General features: G+C 44.3%; 1 protein-coding gene across 7 annotated transcripts in view; it reads right to left on the bottom strand.

Annotated features, from left to right (window-relative positions):
* Positions 1–1537: 1537 nt before the first annotated feature.
* The window catches only part of XRCC5 (X-ray repair cross complementing 5), a 91962-nt gene continuing 75401 nt past the window's right edge, over positions 1538–18098 (bottom strand). For all 7 annotated transcript variants that reach the window (XM_090046095.1, XM_090046092.1, XM_090046094.1 and 4 more), the window contains 5 exons: positions 12125–12234; positions 11499–11595; positions 9095–9162; positions 3382–3453; positions 1538–2511 (listed from right to left, as the gene is read on the bottom strand). In XM_090046095.1, coding sequence (XP_089902221.1) covers positions 2497–2511; positions 3382–3453; positions 9095–9162; positions 11499–11595; positions 12125–12234 — 362 coding nt within the window. In that variant the 3' untranslated portion in view covers positions 1538–2496. The remainder of the gene's footprint in view (positions 2512–3381; positions 3454–9094; positions 9163–11498; positions 11596–12124; positions 12235–18098) is intronic.

Below are 18098 nucleotides of genomic sequence, written 5' to 3'. Positions count from 1 at the left end.
AGGCCCTGAAGAGCAGGGGGATGGTTGAGCAAGGGCAGAATATGGGGCTGGGATGGTGCTTCCAACAAGGACACGTAAGTGGGAGGCTAGCAGCTCAATTCTTTCTTGAAGCTAGTTAAAGTAGTGACTCAGTCTGCAGCATTACGACTAGCGTTGAATTAGGTCACGACTTGACACCCAAGGGTTTGAGGAGGTCTGGCATCTCTCATGATGGAAAGTTAGACAAAATGAAAGAGCCCCTGGTAATTTAATAAGAATCCTGGCATGTGGCTTTTTGGCTAAAATTGAGTGTTAAAGCAATTCACTTTTTAACAGTCCCTCTGTAGAAAGGCATATCACATGACCTTGAAAGATGGCTATAATTGCAATGAAGGGAGGGGGGCTAGATTGGAATGAAAGAGCCTCAGGTTCCTTCTAGTTATCTGCTTTCATTTCATTTAAATATCAGTCATAAATCCTTGCTCACCCTCTTCAGTTCTAGCAATGCATTTCCCAAGACTGAGTATAAATGTGCAATGCAAAGAGTACAATGTCCTGTGGGATAATACCATACTAAATCATAGAGATGCGCCGCTTGACAAATGAGACTCGTGTGTCATAAACTTGTGGTCAAATGGTTTAAGACCAGTACTAAATATTCTGAAATCTCAAATCTAATCCTAGTGCAGACAATGGCTTCTGAATCCCAGTGTAGTCCTAACTAAGGTCCTGAAGCACGTCTACCAACTGATAAAGCTACATCAGAAGAGGTGGACGAAGACTGATACTTTTATAGCACAGAGAATTCAAATATACCTGGGATTTTCATGGTTAGTGCTACTTTCATTTACCATACAGAATACGCAAGAGGCCACTTCTCCTCTTAATCACTGTGTAGCTGTACCAACAAGGTAGGAAGCAGTCTGTTACGATCCAAGTTTCGCCAATATGCCTTCAAAGAATGTAAAAAGATGTGGGGAACAAAAAAGCCATGAAAATATTTTATTAACCATTGTTTTAAGAGAAAACTAAAAACCAGCCAGTTACATAATGATCATGAATGTGGCCAGTTATTTCTTATTTACAATTATGAGAAACCACTTTGACACTATGGCTCGGCAGGGGCGGTCAGTGATTTGTTTGCTGTCAGTCTGCCTGTCGCTGGAAATCTCTTGAACCAGGGGAAAGCACATGATTCAAGAGCCCTTTTGGTGAGTGGAGGAAGGTAGGAAGGAGAAAGGACACTTCGACTTCCTGACCCAGGAGTCATGCTATAAGATGTGCAGACATTTTGTACCAAAATATCAGGTAAGCCCAGGATTCAGAGAGGAGATGTCATTCTGCAGCCTGTCTGTCCTATGTGTGTACATGTTACATATGTCATACACATGTATATGTTAACAAGAAAAAAATGACATGCGCCTAAGACAACATCCCGGTAACGGCATCATGACCACGTAATCGCAGCATTCAAGTGTCTTGTCCGAGCATGCACAACTAGTTACTTCATTCTCTTTTGGGCCCTTTGTGTAATGATCTGTCTTTTTGAAAACCCAAATCATCAGCATACCGAGCATTTAATGGCCTGGCTCTGAAGGGCTCCTCTGCACTGTGTTAGCAAGTTAGCTGCAATCTCTAACACTTGAGTCAGTCGTTGTTTTAGCATGAAGGTAACTAAAGTAACCGCAATCAATTAAAAGTTCGAAAAGAAAGGGAAGGTATGGCACATGGAGCAGGAAGCTTCCAAGTACATTAAGGTAAGAGAAGGCATAAAAATAATTGGAAATGGCCAGAGAGACTCTAGATTAGGATGAAAGACCCTGTTCATGCTTTGGTTGGGGAAGAGAGTTCATAGGAGAATAACAAGCGTATAAGCACTGATTTGCAAGCTGGCTGCGCTCTACTGTTTACTACCGGTTCTGCCGTACATTTGGGGAGAATGCATTACAAATCCTTGGCATGGATATTTTGTAATGATTCTTTTCAGCTTTTTATGTCCAAAACACCCATTTATTTTTCTTTTTCTGATTTGATGGAAGCCAGGAAAGTAACTAGTTTGTCCTTTTGAACCAGGAAGCCACTGATTTCCTTCCACTCAAGCTTCACCTAAAGGATCCTGCAATGTCACTCTGGCATCCCTAACATCCTTCTGGCCATTCATCAGTGATATCCGACAACAAGCGCCTTCACTAAGATTGAAGAGGGTTTAGTGGAAGTTGAGATGACAAAGAAACAGTACAACACTAGGTATAAAATAGACCAACACACTGAAGGAGGTCGTGGGTGTCAGCTGGTTTCTTTGTTGTCATTGTTTTTTAAGAGTCTCATGCAGAAATTTCTGCAGATTATTTCAATCTTTGGTTCAGTGTTATAGAGTCAGCTCTGGGATTTACACCAACGGGATACATCCTTTGAATGCTCTCTCTCAAGAAACCAAGGACTATAGGGGAATGGATGATCCGCCTTCTTTTTAATACCGAGCCTGGTCTTCCATGGTTCCCACGTATCACCAGCCACTTACATCATGTCAAGCTGCAAATGGAAACAATACATTTGGAATACAAAGCGCTGACTCCAAACTACACCTTTCAGGTGCTTGTCAAAAATAGCAACTAGAAAACAAAGCATGTTCAATCCTATAAACTTGGGGTGCCTTCGTGGTGAAATATAGAGCTCAACTCTTCTGCACAGCTCCCCTAACACATCCTCATTACTAGCTGCAATCAGCTAAAAATCACGAAGTCAGGAATGCAGCTTATAGATGTTTTCTGTACAGCCCAAATGAAGAAAGCCTCCCGCCATTGAACTCCTATGGAAATTGGATGCCCTGTTGGCTTAAGCCTCAGAGACAGGTTTCATTTGAATGACTCTGCTTGAAAAAGTGAAAAAGAGAAGCTAAAATGTTTACATACAATAAGCCCACGAAATCCCTGAATTTCAGCAAGCTTGTCTCGAGAAGGTTAATTGAAAAGATTAAAACATGTGGGGGGGGGGTGGTTTCTAACGGTTTTTATTTTTCATCCCACATAAATTGCTGCTGTGCATCTCAGGCTTTGTTAAGTGTTATTACACTAAATTATAACAATCTGCCGTCAAACAAGCAGCCTTGTTGGTTCCCTTTTTTTAAGCACTCTAAAGGAGAGGATTAATCTATGTAAACAGCACAAGTGTAACTCCACAACCCGGTGCGTGTCATTTATGAAATTACATATCTGGTTACATTTACACTAGGAACTGCCTAATTTCAGGGGCGTGCCTTTGTGTCTTAATTCCTTGGATGCTTTCTAAGACACAAGATCCTGGCAAACCCTCTCCCCATTTGCTCTGATAAACTTGCATCCTTCACTGAGACAATTCAGCTAACTTAATCATAGAGCCCAATCGCATCTTCACAATACTTACTAAATCATCCACATCGCCACCTTCCTCTGCCAAATGGGGAGCTTCTGCTGGTTTTTCTTTAGGGGCCAAGAACTGAAAATAAAAGTCATTTAATTATGAAATCAAAATTCAGCACCCCCACTATGAAACGGATGGAAAACTATTTTGATGTTCATAAAAATAAACCGCATCTGATCTGAAAATTGCAAAAAATTGCAGGATCTAAATAATTACTATGACAGTTTCATCCTATGTCCCATCCTGATCATTAACCTATAACACTTTAAAGTCAAATCCCAGAAAATTTCCTCCATAATAAAACTGTTCAAATTAAGCCTCTGACACAGTTTCCCACCACATCCTCTTAAAAAAAGCTGGCGACTGCGGCATTGATGCCTACAGTCAGATGATGGGTAGCAAACTGGCTGGAGGGCCGCACTGAGAGAGCAGTGGTGGATGGGTCGTTTTCGACTGGAGGGACGTGGGCAGTGGGGTCCCCCAGGGCTCGGTCCTCAGGCCCGCACTGTTCAACATCTTCATCAGCGACTTGGATGAGGGGGTAAAAAGCACCTGTTCAAATCTGCTGATGATACTAAGATGTGGGGGGATGCGGGCACGCTAGAATGGAGCAACAGGCTACAATCAGACCTAGACAGGTTACAGGGGCGGGCGGATGAGAACAGGATGGGATTCAACACAGACGAGTGCAAGGTGCTGCACCTGGGGAGGAACAACCGGCACCATACCTACAGGTTGGGGAACTCCCTTCTCGGCAGCACAGAGGCGGAAAAGGATCTGGGGGTCATCACTGATACCAAGATGAACACGGGCCGGCAGTGTGGGGACGCGGTCAGGAAGGCCGACCGCACCTTGGCGTGCATCCATAGATGCATCTCGAGCAGGGCCAGGGAGGTGATCCTCCCTCTCTACGCGGCACTGGTCAGGCCGCAGCGGGAGTACTGCGTCCAGTTCTGGGCACCGCACTTCAGGAGGGATGTGGACAGCATGGAGAGGGTCCAGAGGAGGCCACTCGCATGGTCGGGGGCAGCAGGGCAGGCCCTGCGAGGAGAGGCGACAGGACCTGAACCTGTTCAGCCTCCACAAGAGGAGGCTGAGGGGGATCTAGTGGATTATGAAAAGACCGGGACCTGTAGACCAACAGACACACACTGTTGCCTGAAAAACTGAGCAGACGCACTGCCTGCAGCATCAGACAGCTCTCTGCCAACTTGACTTTTAACTTTTTCATTTCTTGTGACTGCAGGTGCAGCCATAAGGTCTCAGGGGCAATGCATCCCAGATGAGGCAAAGGTTGGGGTGCTTGTACTAGACCACAGGTTCAAATGTTGCCTTCTGTACTGATTGGTGCACTTTACATCCTACCCTGGGGGGCTTTAAGAGGAGGCTGGATGAACACCTTGCCTGGGTCGTTTGACCCCAGTTCTCTTTCCTGCCATGGCAGGGGGTCGGACTCAATGATCTGCTCAGGTCCCTTCTGACCCTAGAAACTATGAAACACAGGGCTGAGCCCCACCCTGGACTTGTGCCCAAGCCTGCCCCCAATCAGCTCAGCTCAAATGAGTACTTGGTCATTTCAGGAGTCAAAGAAAGCCGGAGGTGATGCTGGAGACACTATCCCCTTATGTGTCACTGGTGTGCCTTACCATGACTAGCCCAAGGGCTGCAAGGTTTGGGTGGACCTTCGATTCTTTTTTCCTTTTGATTTTCCTATTACTTGTTACTATATGAGACATAGAAGTGATCAACATTGATGGAAAAGAAAACACCACAACAGGGTGCAACTCTTACACAAAATATATTCTAGGGTCTGCTGGATCTTGCTATTACATAATCACCCAGAAGAAATAGTAGCAACTCCGTCCCCTACACTGGAACTATACTTGGATAGTCACGTTTATCCTGTGATAATGACTTTACACATGTGGCTGGTTGAAACTTATTGCACAATTAACCGTTAATTGTGTAATCATTACTTTGCATGTGTGGCTGGGAACAACTCGGTCAGTAGACCAGACCACTGAATACGCACAAGTCTTTTCTTTGTCTATTATCTATAATTCAAGAGCATTGCAGCAATGGCTCCGGTGATGAGTGAAAGGAAACTTGTTCTGAAAAGAACTAAAGCAGAATTGTTGCAAATACCCGCTGGAAGTTCAGCTGATTTTTATTACAGACCCACAGATCGTTTCTGGGGCAGAGTATGGGTCACTACCAGCACTGGTTACTACCATAGCACCGTACTACTGGCTCTGGAGCAGAGAATCTCAGCTATTACTACAAGGGGCCTGTAAGTAGGTAGGCTGGGTAGCAGGGAGGCACTAGTGTTACTACAGATCTCCATTCTCCCATTTCTCCTTCCACATGCATAAATATGGTAATAAATGGATAATGAATCAAAGGGCTAAAGTAGGGGGTGGTTGCATGGGAGCCTTTTTAACACATGACCCATTATCCAGAGCGTTGCCCATCTCTGTTACGACAGCACATCATGCCTAGAAGGAGCAGAGGGATTCTCACACACAATATACCATCTGCAGTAAAAAACACTGTTCTGGCAAAGGGGAGAAACACTTCAGACGTTGCCCATGCCGTTTAGCATCTGGTGCATCCTGCCACCATCCCAGGAGGTGAACTTGGGCCTCGGTCTATGAATCACCAAATTCTAAATCACCAAGGAAACCGATTAAAAAAAAAGTCTTCTTCTCTGACTCACTCTCCCAGCTGCAATCTATACAGAAGGTGAATTCAGCTGTCAAGTACCATACCTCCCATCCACACGAATAAGAAAAAAAAATTGATGTTGCCTTTGGTTACCATTTGAGTATACAACATCTGCCTGGCTTGTCTTACTGTCCAGAGATCAGGCTTTTTATATCTTTTGGATAGCTGGTGCCGAGAGCTGTCTGTCCTAGCATTCAAATTCGGCATGAACTATCCAACTTCTCCTATTCCCTTTGAAATGAAGCAGCACAAATCTGAGAAGGTTACAGGGTTGGGAGGACTCTCCGGTCTCCAGGCACCATGCCCCTTTTCCTATTGACTGATAGTATTATAAAACACACAGTTTCAAACTCGAAGTTAATCATACCATCAGCTTCAAAAGGCTTTCTTCACCAGAGCATATTCCATTTTACATAGTTAATTAAAGTCAAATGCTATTTGTGAAAGTAGCACATTTGTTCAGAGTTCTCAAAATTAACATCCTACACTAAACTGAGTGTAAATAATACATTAAAATCTAAAGAAATTTAGGATGAAGGTCTTTTTGGCAATAAATTGAAACTTTAAGTTTCCATCAAGTACTACATATCTGCAATTGATTCTTTTTTCCCTGACAAGATCCATTTTACATTTATGCAAAAGCAAATTACACATAATAGTTGTGCTGAAATCCATTATCTTTCCCAAAGCAACCAGAAAAAGCACTTGGCAAGTCTGATCTTTTAACCTATCATCTTTATGCTCTAAAAAAGAGTAACTTCCCATCTGCATCATTACAGCAGAGGTGAGAGGATGACACCATTTTTCTCAATGATGGAAAACAAGGAAAGTACATGAGAATGGCACGGTTGAACGGAAAAGAAAAAACCCCAGAGGTGCCACCTCTCTGAACAGCCTCCGCATCTCCTCCCTTCCAGGGCACCTGCACACAGCATGTGCTTACATCAGAAATTGTGCTAGTCCAATGGGGGCTAACCTTTTTGGCAGGTGTACCACAAATTAGCCTCCCCTGGTGCCACTCCAAACTCCTTCTTCTGCCTGATCTGCTTTTTTTTCTGCTCCCAGCTGCCTGCTCCCTGTCTGATGTGCTGCTCTGCTTTCTGCCCTACCTGTGCTGCCTGCCCCCTCCCCGATCTGCTGCATGCCACACACACAGGTGCCTGTACCACTCGGCGTGCAGGTTGGCGACTCTGGCACTGGTCTATTCCAAGGCAGCTCAAGCTACTCTCATACACTTCTGCAAAAAGGCTGTTGTGTGCCTGCCATAAACAAAGCACGACATTGGTGGCATATCCTGTGCCTTCAAACCTGGCACTTTAAAGCACAAGTGATCAAAACATGTGACAAATTACTGGAACACCTGTGTCTTGTTGAGTGTTGCAACCTCGCTGAAAGATTACAGTGGTTCTTCACTGTGAAACCTCTTTCACAGGTTTACTTTCTTCAGCATATGCATCAAATGCAATAGCGTGGCAATTCATTACAGGGATGGGCAATTTGAGGGGGGGGGCTCTGCTCCCTGCCTGGCAACTGAAGAAAGGCCCACTTCTTATTGGGAATTGGGAGGCACAGGGAGATAGGACAGGTTATTTTCAAAGATGCCAAGCACTCAGATTCCAGCGACAAGCTTTTTAGAAAGCTGGCACTCAACTTTGGCATTTGAAAAAAAGGGAACGCCCATCTCTGAAAATGCTGCTTTACATGATTTGCCAAAACAACACACAGCAAGCCTGTCACAGAGGCTGGGACTGGACCCAGGAGAACTGGGTTCCAAGGCAATGCCTTCATCAGATTCACATAACCTGCAGTAAGGCAACAGTAAATTGCTGGGAAACAGGAGTCTAGTTTTGGATCTGAGGAAGGAAATGGGGCTTAGGTAGCTGTTAACAGGTATTCCAGACCGCACAGCCAAGCAAGCAGCTGGGGCACATTCATCCTGAATTACAGTGTGGCTGCCACATTACACCACTCTGCTCAATTTTTCACGATGCTAGAACTGAACTTGCACAACCTCTCATGTCCTCTTGTAATGGGAAATGGCAGTTGCCTCTCCTGCTTTCTCTGGTATTGATAGGAGATGACAGTCATTTCATAGTTTCATAGTTGGTCGGGTCAGAAGGGTCCTGAGCAGATCACCGAGTCCGACCCCCTGCCGTGGCAGGAAAGAGTACTGGGGTCAAACGACCCAGGCAAGGTGTTCATCCAGCCTCCTCTTAAAGCCCCCCAGGGTAGGATGTAAAGTGCACCAATCAGTACAGAAGGCAACATTTGAACCCGTAGTCTAGTACAAGCACCCCAACCTTTGCCTCATCTGGGATGCATTGCCCCTGAGACCTTATGGCTGCACCTGCAGCCACAAGAAATGAAAAAGTTAAAAGTCAAGTTGGCAGAGAGCTGTCTGATGCTGCAGGCAGTGCGTCTGCTCAGTTTTTCAGGCAACAGTGTGTGTCTGTTGGTCTACAGGTCCCGGTCTTTTCATAATCCAATGGATCATTTGGATGGGTTAAACTCTCTCTTTTGTCTGCAGAAAACTGTATAGCTTAGTGGGGCATCAGGAAACGAAGTCAAGGTTGTTTACGAGGCAGAGCATACTGCAAAATACGGTTTGCTTGACAGCCCTGATTCTGGGATGACATTAAGTTGGAAAGTCCATTTGAGCTCTGTAGTTCCTGATTTCCACACTCGTGCTCCATTAACTTGACCACATTTCCCCCCCATTTCGAGGGGGATGTCCTTCTAAGGAATGCGGTCAGCCTGCTGCTGCTCCACAAAACTGAGTTTCTGGTGTGGCATTCCTGAAAGCATGTTCAAGATGGTGCAGACAGGGGAAGAGTTTCCCCCGATCTGAGATTCCTCAACTCCCATGGTCCCACGATCCTGTTCTCACTTTGTTTGCGCTCTTCATTCACTTAAGGGTTTATCCATTTAAGAAAACGTCTACTCTCAACTAGCACAAGCTTAACATACATACGAAAGTGTTAAATATTAATACCTTTTTGGCTTCCTCCCCAGTCACTGTACTTCCTTCTGCTTCATCTTTAGTGATCAAAGTAATTTCATCTAAGAAAGAGCAAATCATATAAAAATATCATTACAAGGTTTCCCCAGAAATACGCTTAAATTTAAAATGAAGAGTATATCACATTCAAACTTCTAACTGTGTCATCAACCTTAGCAAAAGTCAAAAAATATTTCTCAAAGTATAAGGGATGATGCTCAACAAATGAGTCAACTATCACGACATACAGACACAATTAACGACAATATTAATACCTCAGTGGAGATATCATTTAATAATCTAGTGATACTCTGCAACTGAAATTGAGACTGAAATCATGGATTAAATAAGAAATGCTGGAAATCTATAGAAAATTTGGTAATTACTCTTTCAATAACTTATGGTAGATTCCTCAACCACTAATTATCTAAGAGAAGTTAACTGATATACGAACAAATACTTAGACAAAGAAAAAGTCAAAGCTTTTTATGCATAAGCTGGATAGTCTATCTGGAGTGAGATAATTATATGCTACAGACAAATCTCAGCGCATGTGGCATTTGTAAATCCTTTCCCCCGAGAATTGCTCGCCTTATTAGAAATTCTGGCTGATACCACCTATAAGTTACTGTGACAGAATATACTTTCATGGCTTTGGTCAATACAAGTTTTCATTCTGACCCCAATCCTTTTCCAGGGTTTATGATGTCATTAAAACTCCCTTAAGGCTGTTGCCCCTATAGTTTCAACCTACATATAATATTTTTTGCGTGGTGTCCCATGCTGTTGCTATGCATTATTAAACAACTGCTATGCTCTACCCCGCAAGCAGCTGGAAGAGGCCGTTCCTATATGTACCTTGGTTTTTTTATAACAACTTTCATATGGGAGCGCAGATTATTACATTATGACAATATGCACCATTAAAAGGCACAGCTGTGCATCTCAAGTACACGCTCATAAGAACTTATTCCAATTAAAAGCAAGGCTATGTTGCATAACGCTTTTTATAGCGCGTAAGGTTTTGTGCTCATGAAAGCATTTATTTCATATATGTCTCATTCCTCTCAGTTTAATTGTCGTTAAGTGTCATGTTACTATGTATTTCTTCCTGAAGTCTGCTTAAATACAAAGTGATCAGTGACATGTTTCAATTCTGCAAGCTTTCTCTGCCGCTTGATTTGGAAGAGTTTTACCGTTTCTCTCCACTGCATCAGCTCTCCATTTATTTAAAAATCTCTCTGACATATCTTCTCTTCCTCACCTCCCTAGTTTAATTTCTCTCTCCCTGTGCTTTACTGCTGTACTTCTTCCTAACCTGGGATAGCATTGCCAAATGTTGCAGGTACAGAAAACTATATAATTCTGGAAAGAATCAAAGAATCACTGAGTCAGGAGGGACCTAGACAGATCATTGAGTCTGTCCCCCTGCCATGGGCAGGGAGGAGCACTGGGGGTGTGAGGGGTCATAAGACCCCAGCCAGGTGCCTATCCAGTCTCCTCTTGAAGATTTCCAGGGAAGGTGAGAGCATCACCTCTCTGGGCGCCTATTCCAGGCTCTGGCCATCCTTACCGTGAAGTAGTTCTTCCTAATATCCAACCTGAACCTCTCCTCCCGCAGCTTGTGGCCATTGTTCCCGGTGACTGCAAGGGGGGCCCTGGGGAACAGACTGTCCCCGAGTCCCTGCTGCTGGCCCCTGATAAGGTTGTAGGCAGCCACAAGATCCCCCCTCAGGCTCCTCTTGCGGAGACTGAAGAGAGTCAGGTCCCTCAGCCTCTCCTCCTAGGGCTGGCCACGGAGGCCCCAACCATGTGAGTGGCCTCCTCTGGACCCTCTCCAGGTTCTCCACGTCTGTCTTGAAGTGCAGCGCCCAGAGCTGGACACAGGACTCCGGCTGTGGCCTGACCAGCGCCGCATAGAGGGGGAGCAAGACCCGTCGGGACCTGTTAGTGATGCCCCTGTTGATGCAGGACAGGGTGCGGTCGGCTCTGCCTATTGCTTCGTCACATCAGCGACTCATATTCATCCTGGAGTCAACCCTGACCCCAAGATCCCTCCCTGCCTCTGTGCTGCCGAGAGGGGCAGCCCCGAACCTATAACCACAATGCTGGTTCCCTCTCCCCGGGTGCAGCACCCTGCACTTGTCCTCGTTGAACCGCATCCTGTTCAGATCCGCCCACTTCTCCAACCTATCCAGGTCTGCCTGGATGCGGTCCCTGCCTGCCGGTAGATTCACTTTACCCCACAGCTTGGATGTAGAAGGATTTCTACGTTTTACGGGAACTATATACATAAGAAATGCTAGTCTGCTCATTTTCAGTCTTCCCCTGTGAGCACATGGATTCCTCTCACAAAAACTGCAATGGCAGAGGAGTGAGGGGTCAATCGTCATCCTACCTTGTATCACAATCTCCCAGAAATCAGTTAAGGCTTTATCTTCCACCTTTCCTTTCAGGGCCTGCAGGAAATCATTAAACCGCCAAACTTCTGACAGCTGGCAAAACAACAACAAAGATAACAGAAAAATTAAATTAGCTTCATACCAAAGAGCTATAATCTTAGTTCATCATACCGTCGCCCAGCATGGTAAATGGGGAAAAGAAGATACTTCAAGCCACTGCACATTCATCTAGCTTCACTCACACCGGGATTTCTAAAATGTGGTGACTTGCAAAAGAAAACGCATTGCCCAAACCTGCACAGCGGCTTCTGTGACTAGCTTTGTCTAAGCAAGTATCTGTAGGGTAGCACATTTCTCTTCTGCAACCAGTAGGTCACAGGCACTGTCTTTTCATGGTGAAGAAAAACCAACAGGAGAATTTGTTTCCTATTCCAAAGAGGCCCAAGAACCAAAACAGCATTAAAACCTCTCTTGAACTTCCAGATGTGGGACTACTGGTTTCCATCTGGTACTCTCTGCCTGTTGCTACTTTGTCATCGTCACTGAAGTTTTGGTTCACGCTGGTTCGGCATATCGACATTGTTCCCCGAATTCAGGCACAGTTTTCAAACATCACCATTACCTTAATGGCCTCCTCTCTGAAAACTTGGATACAATCAATGCTCTTCCTATAATACTGCCAGCCTTTACTTTCCAAAAACTGATCAATGCGGTTTATCAGCTGCTGGCTCACTGGAAGACAGAAACAGAGAATGGAGGTTTTTTCAAAGCAAGAAAATACTTTTGATGAGCTGGGTACACTTCCTCTCAGCCTCCTGCAGCCCCTTTTTCTTTAACGACAGCACATTTACTAACAACAACAGAGCTAATCACATCCGCCCTGCACCAAGCTGCTCTGCTCATGTGATAACGGATGCCCTACTCTAAGCAAAAAAAATAGGCTTGATTTTTTTTTCCCCCAAAGAGCATTTTGCAGACTAAATTAAGTTTACCAAGAAAAAATTTCCCAATATGGCAGAGGCAGGGGAATTTTCAACCCACGGTAAAGAAACAAGTGCTGGCCTAGCTGACTTGAGGGACAGTCAGAAAACTGAGAGAGGCTATGTTTTACTTCACTAAGTATATTGCCTAAACCACCTTTGAGAGCAAGACATTTCAATGGGATTATTAACCGTGCAGTAAATGGTGTAATAATGACACAGCAGTAGCTATAACACGGTTGTACTTAGAAAAATGTCTGATAGTTAGGGCCCAGCATTTGGATGCTATTAGAGATACCTTATTACAATGACTCTGCAAACACTGTACTTCTCGGTGCTGCTTAATCAGTCCTCAAACTGTGACACAAGTGTCCACAGCTGTGCAAGGAAGATAGGTGATAGTTCTTTTTTTTAAACAGGTGTGTCCAAGTGATTTTCATAGATTTCATAGATTTCATAGACATTAGGGCTGGAAGGGACCTCGGGAGATCATCGAGTCCAGCCCCCTGCCCAAAGGGCAGGAAGTCAGCTGGGGTCATAGGATCCCAGCAAGATAAGCATCCAACACAGACATAAACACAGACAAAAAATGATAAGAAGTGCAAATGCAGCGTGCTGCCTTTATCTGCATACCAGGTAAGTGCACAATTCACTTAGCAGGCAAGGTTCTTTGGGTAGATGTGGTATCTTTAATTCGACCGAGTAGTTGACTCAGCTGGTCTAATAAAAGATATCACATCCTGCCTGCCTATGTCCTTAGACCAACATGGCTACAACCGAAAACCCAATCCATTTAACTGCACAACAGAACACCAGTCCCAATTTTCTTGCCTGTAACCAATGCTGGCTATCTGCATATCAGTTAAGTGCATAAACTGCTTACATGCCTAACATGTTTCAGGCCCGTTGTCTAATTTGCAATGTGATTGTACTCTGTTTAACAGCATAGTAACGGTGCCAGAAAGAACTAGAAGCCTTGGAAGTGATGGGAGCCAGTCAGTCCCAGGGCTGCTAATGCCATATCACTGCCATTGCTGTGTCCTTAAGGAGCATGGCTTAAACGAAGTTTGGATTAATGCATACTCCAAGGAAGCACACCACCCTTTTTCAGTCCTGGAGCTACACACTTAAAGGAATATTACCAATTTTATCCTTATCGTGAAGTGACTCACGGAGGATAGAGAGATGATTGCAAAACACATTGAAAGAAAGGTGAAAATGGCAAAAAAAAAAAACTACGGGGGGGGAGCAACTATGGTCTGCTGAATTCTGCTGAGCTTCTGAATATTGTCGCTACACTTGATTAATGGTTAGTGAAAAATATTTGCTTGACTTTATCTACTGTTTGTATATCCCTGGAAAAAGTAATTTAAACAAAAAAGAAAAGATGCAAAATGTAGGTGCTCATTTCATAACCTATGACAAGAGCAATGGGACATGCCCGCATTAGCTCTGCCAGATAAGCAGCGGCTCTGGTAGCAGATGAAAGATTTCCCTACACCAAAGTACAGAAAACACACAGATCACAATACGGTTTTGCTCTTCTAATTCTACGCCAGAGTTCACACTCATCTGTAGCACTCCTGTTTTTCATTGTAATACAATACTGTTGCACATCTCAGATTACCAGTGATAGATGATGCTCCTGAGAACAAGATACTATAGGTGGATGAAGAAAAGCTAGTCAACTTCCAAAATCCACAGCAGCAATGAATCAAAAATGCAAGAAAAATAAGCTACAAATAACATCTCATTTGTTTGATCTTCCCAGTGATGCTACACTTTAACGGCTTGTTTATCATAAGCATTGCTTAATCTGTTCAGTCTAGATCATATTAACATGCAGCCCTCTCTGCGAGTCTCAGCCCACTGCAATTCACAATAATAATTCATGCAAATGTTTCAGGCAATTAATCAAAACTTTACTAATTTCCATTAATTGCTAATAAAGACCATCATCACAGGAACAATTATTACAACAGACAAAACTCATACATTCAACTACTCAAAGCCTGCTACCAAAAGAAAATATAAAATATTTGAACAGGTGCATTCAAGAAAACAGTCTAAATACACTCGTAGGGTAAAAATAAAATTTCAAATGTGAAAGTACTTGGATACAAGGAGCATGTCCTGTTTCTAAATATATTTGTCAGGCTCCCGATGTGCATCACTTCCCTTCCCTTCCTCCTCATTCAGCCCGTCTGTTTTTTGGCTGGGACCGTCTCAGGGCAGGTCGACCCTCCCTGTTAAGTGCTCAGCACGTTGTAGGAATCACTGGGTGCAGGGCATCCCAGGTAGCGAAGGGAGCTCAATGGTCAGTCACTCCTACCCCCTCTACCGGCGCAGGATTTATGACTCCTAAACCATTCCAGACAGATGCCCATCTAAAAAAACCAGAATTAACCCCAAAATGATTCTCTCTCGTGTAAATTTATTGCACAGACTCCAACCGGTGCAGGGGGCTGGACCCGATTATCTTCTGAGGTCCCCTCCAGCCTTACAACCTCTGAATCTATAAACTCCTCCAACGGCAAGAATGACTTTTCCCGACTCTCTTATATCTAGGAGACACAAGGTAGTTATGAGACAATCTGTGATGCTGCTTTTCTACTGTATTAGCTCACTCAAAAGAGTGGGCTAACGTCATGTGCTTACGTCAGCTAGGAAAGGCTAACAGGCAGACAAGAAAACGCAGGAAAGTCTGGCTTACTGAAATACAGATGGCATAAGGCAGGGCAGTATGGCACCTTATAGACTAACTTCTTCAGAGAGGCATGAGCTTTTTTCTAGGCTACAGCCTACTTCATTAGGAGGGGTACTGAATAGAAAGGAACAAAACCATTTAAATGCAAAGTATAGGCATACGGGGAGAAGGGAGTGGGGAAGGGGCATGGCCTAGAGATGGGACGGTGAATTAAGAGATCAAAAGGGATGAAAAAAGCAGTTCAGGCACCGAGGGGCAAGAGGGTTAGAAAAGCTGGTTCAGGTAACGGGGTAAGAATCCCGAGCCTCTGTTACGACCACGCATGCTTAATGCAATCCAGTCTGGACGGTCTCTTGTTCCCTAGTTTTGTGTTCGAGTCAGTTGTCCAAGCTGTTGTTAAGAACAGCTACTCCAGGGTCGGTGCCAGGATGTCCATGGAGGTTACAACCGTCTGCCGTGGGTTTCTGTGCTTTTCTGGAGCTGATGTCAGCACCGTCCCCTCCATGCAGGATCCCCCAATGGGTCAACGTAGGCAGCAGGTGATGGTGACACTGGTGGAGGAGCAGGCACACAAACCCCAGACTTTATAAATCTGTCTTGTTTGGCCCAGTGCTGATGCGGTTTGTGTTGTTGAGGGGGTCTGGGAAAAGGCCTGATGCCCTAGCGAGACCGGCAGTGAAGTGGCATGTTCTGATATCAACATGAAAGACACTGAAGTAGCCCGTGGCCGGCATTGTGCTGTTCGAGATTGGGGAGCGGTGTGTCCTACTCTTCCCGTTACCACTTTTCTAACTCTAAGCATGCGTCCGAGGACCGAATCACCAATTCCACAATCTACAAAACACTTGACCGGATAGTCAAGACAACAAAGCGCTTGAAGAACAGCTGCGCAAAAAGATGTCTTGGGCCCTCTTCTGGCGTCCACTGAGCCGCTTGAGTTCACAGAGAAGGAAATGCGTGGTGGTCCCGCGCCAGGACTGACGGCACAAGGCGTTGGCCCGAGACACGTGAAGTGCTCGCCCCTCCACAGATGGGCGCATCACTTTTATTTATTTATTTTACCAGTAACTAAATTGAAACCTTACCGTTTAAGCTCCCCAAGTTAAGTCAGTCCATTTTTTTCATGCTTAACGATTTTCTCATTAAATGTTCTAATTTCTTACAAATTGCACTAATAAAAGCAAGTCCTGATGGCCTTTTTTTTTTTCCCCTTTCTGCTTTTAAATGCTGTCTCTTCAATGATGTGTTAAATTAAAACCCCAGGCACTAACAGGGTATAATACGAGTCTTTATTGTCAGGATGACTCCAGCGCACCACTAGGAACTATCAGACACTTTGTTTATTCTTTTATATCTACATTTTTTTTTAATCGCTTTCTGTTCAATGGCAATGGTAGGCATTAGAGCAAGGACTTTTATGCACCACCAATCTTGGGCTACCAGGTCTTTAGAGGTGGACTAAAAAGAGCATGTACGTGTTGTGACATGATGTGAGGTCGTGAGGCATGTGGGAAAGGGCTCCGACTCCAACAATAGCCAACAGAAGATTTTTTTTTATTGCAGTGATGGCCTGATCAGAAATGGGTCCGTCTGCTGAGCACTCTCATTGCAATGAGCAATGACGGATGCAAGCACACACGTAGCCTGAAGTCCCTGCTCTGACCAGTATATCTGTCAATTGATTTTAAAGCTGCCAATAAATGGTGCTGAACACAATAGCTAGGGCTTCTACAGAGCTTCCCAGAGACTCTCTGACTCTCATAAGTTCCAGCAGTTTTACTCATTACTTCTTCCGTTCCTACCTTCCCAGTCTTTGTGGTCATTATACCATGGATTAAGGTACTGCATAGAAAGGCCTTTGTGCTCTTGCAGAAAGACACGTTTTCCAACGTGCCTGATAAAGAGGTGGAGGCTGTCCATGGAGAAGGCTTTAATGATGATCCTACTCATGGGAAGCTTTGCAAATCTCTGGGAACAGTCACGTGCCTCAGCCTGTGATCTCTGGAAGTGCATATAATGCAGTGACTGCAAAGAAATAACATTAGAGTCAGTGTCTGAGAGCAAGAAATGCTGACAACACTGCAATAAGGAAAAAGATTAAAAGAGTGTCTGTGATGTCATTTCTTCTGCAGCACTTCAGTGATGCCCTTCTGCGTGAGCTTAACTTGTGTAATTTCAGTTCCCAATTGTCCGTTCAGGGAAGACTGGAAGCTCTTCTTAACTTAGGCCTGGACATCAGCCACCATGCTCCCACAGCCAGCACGTTTTTGACTGTAATGCAGGCAGACTGATCGGATTTTTACACTATGCAACTGCAAAGACAATTTAGAGAACAAAGGAAATACCTTTGCATATTCTTCGTCTCAGTTTAATGAAAGTCTGTCAGCCATTGTAAGGAAATATGCCTGCCAAGATCAGACAACTTCCATTATCCAAAAATTCAAGGATAGATGGTACACTTGGAAGAGAGTATGCAGGTGAAATGAAATTCCACCCTTTCAGCATTATGATGATGGCAAACAGACGCTGGTTTAGACTTTTTCTTTGCAGTAATGGTAGATGAAGGAACTCACGACTTGCCCTGGGGAGCAAAGATTAGATTCCACTCAGGCAAACTGATTTATCTTATTTGCATTCATCGACAAAGATGTCAGAAGCTCTTATTAGAGTACAGCTCTGTGTGGCTGCCTGCATACTTGTAACCTACTCTGAGCAAGACCTGCATGAAATGATATCTCTATGGCCATGAATAGTAAACAAGAGGAAGCAAGCACCTGGGGAAAAAAAAAGCTGTTCAGACTGTGAAACAAAATACCAGTTTCATCAGCAATAAGCATCACGCCTGTCAGCTGGCCTCTTCGCATACAGCAGATCGCGGAAAGCCACAAGTGGTATTTGAATGCAGCAAA

The sequence above is a fragment of the Crocodylus siamensis genome, chromosome 4, assembly GCF_052110815.1.
Source record: "Crocodylus siamensis isolate JL-2025a chromosome 4, ASM5211081v1, whole genome shotgun sequence".
Taxonomy (NCBI): Eukaryota; Metazoa; Chordata; order Crocodylia; family Crocodylidae; genus Crocodylus; species Crocodylus siamensis.
This window is presented reverse-complemented; position numbering and strand designations above follow the sequence as displayed.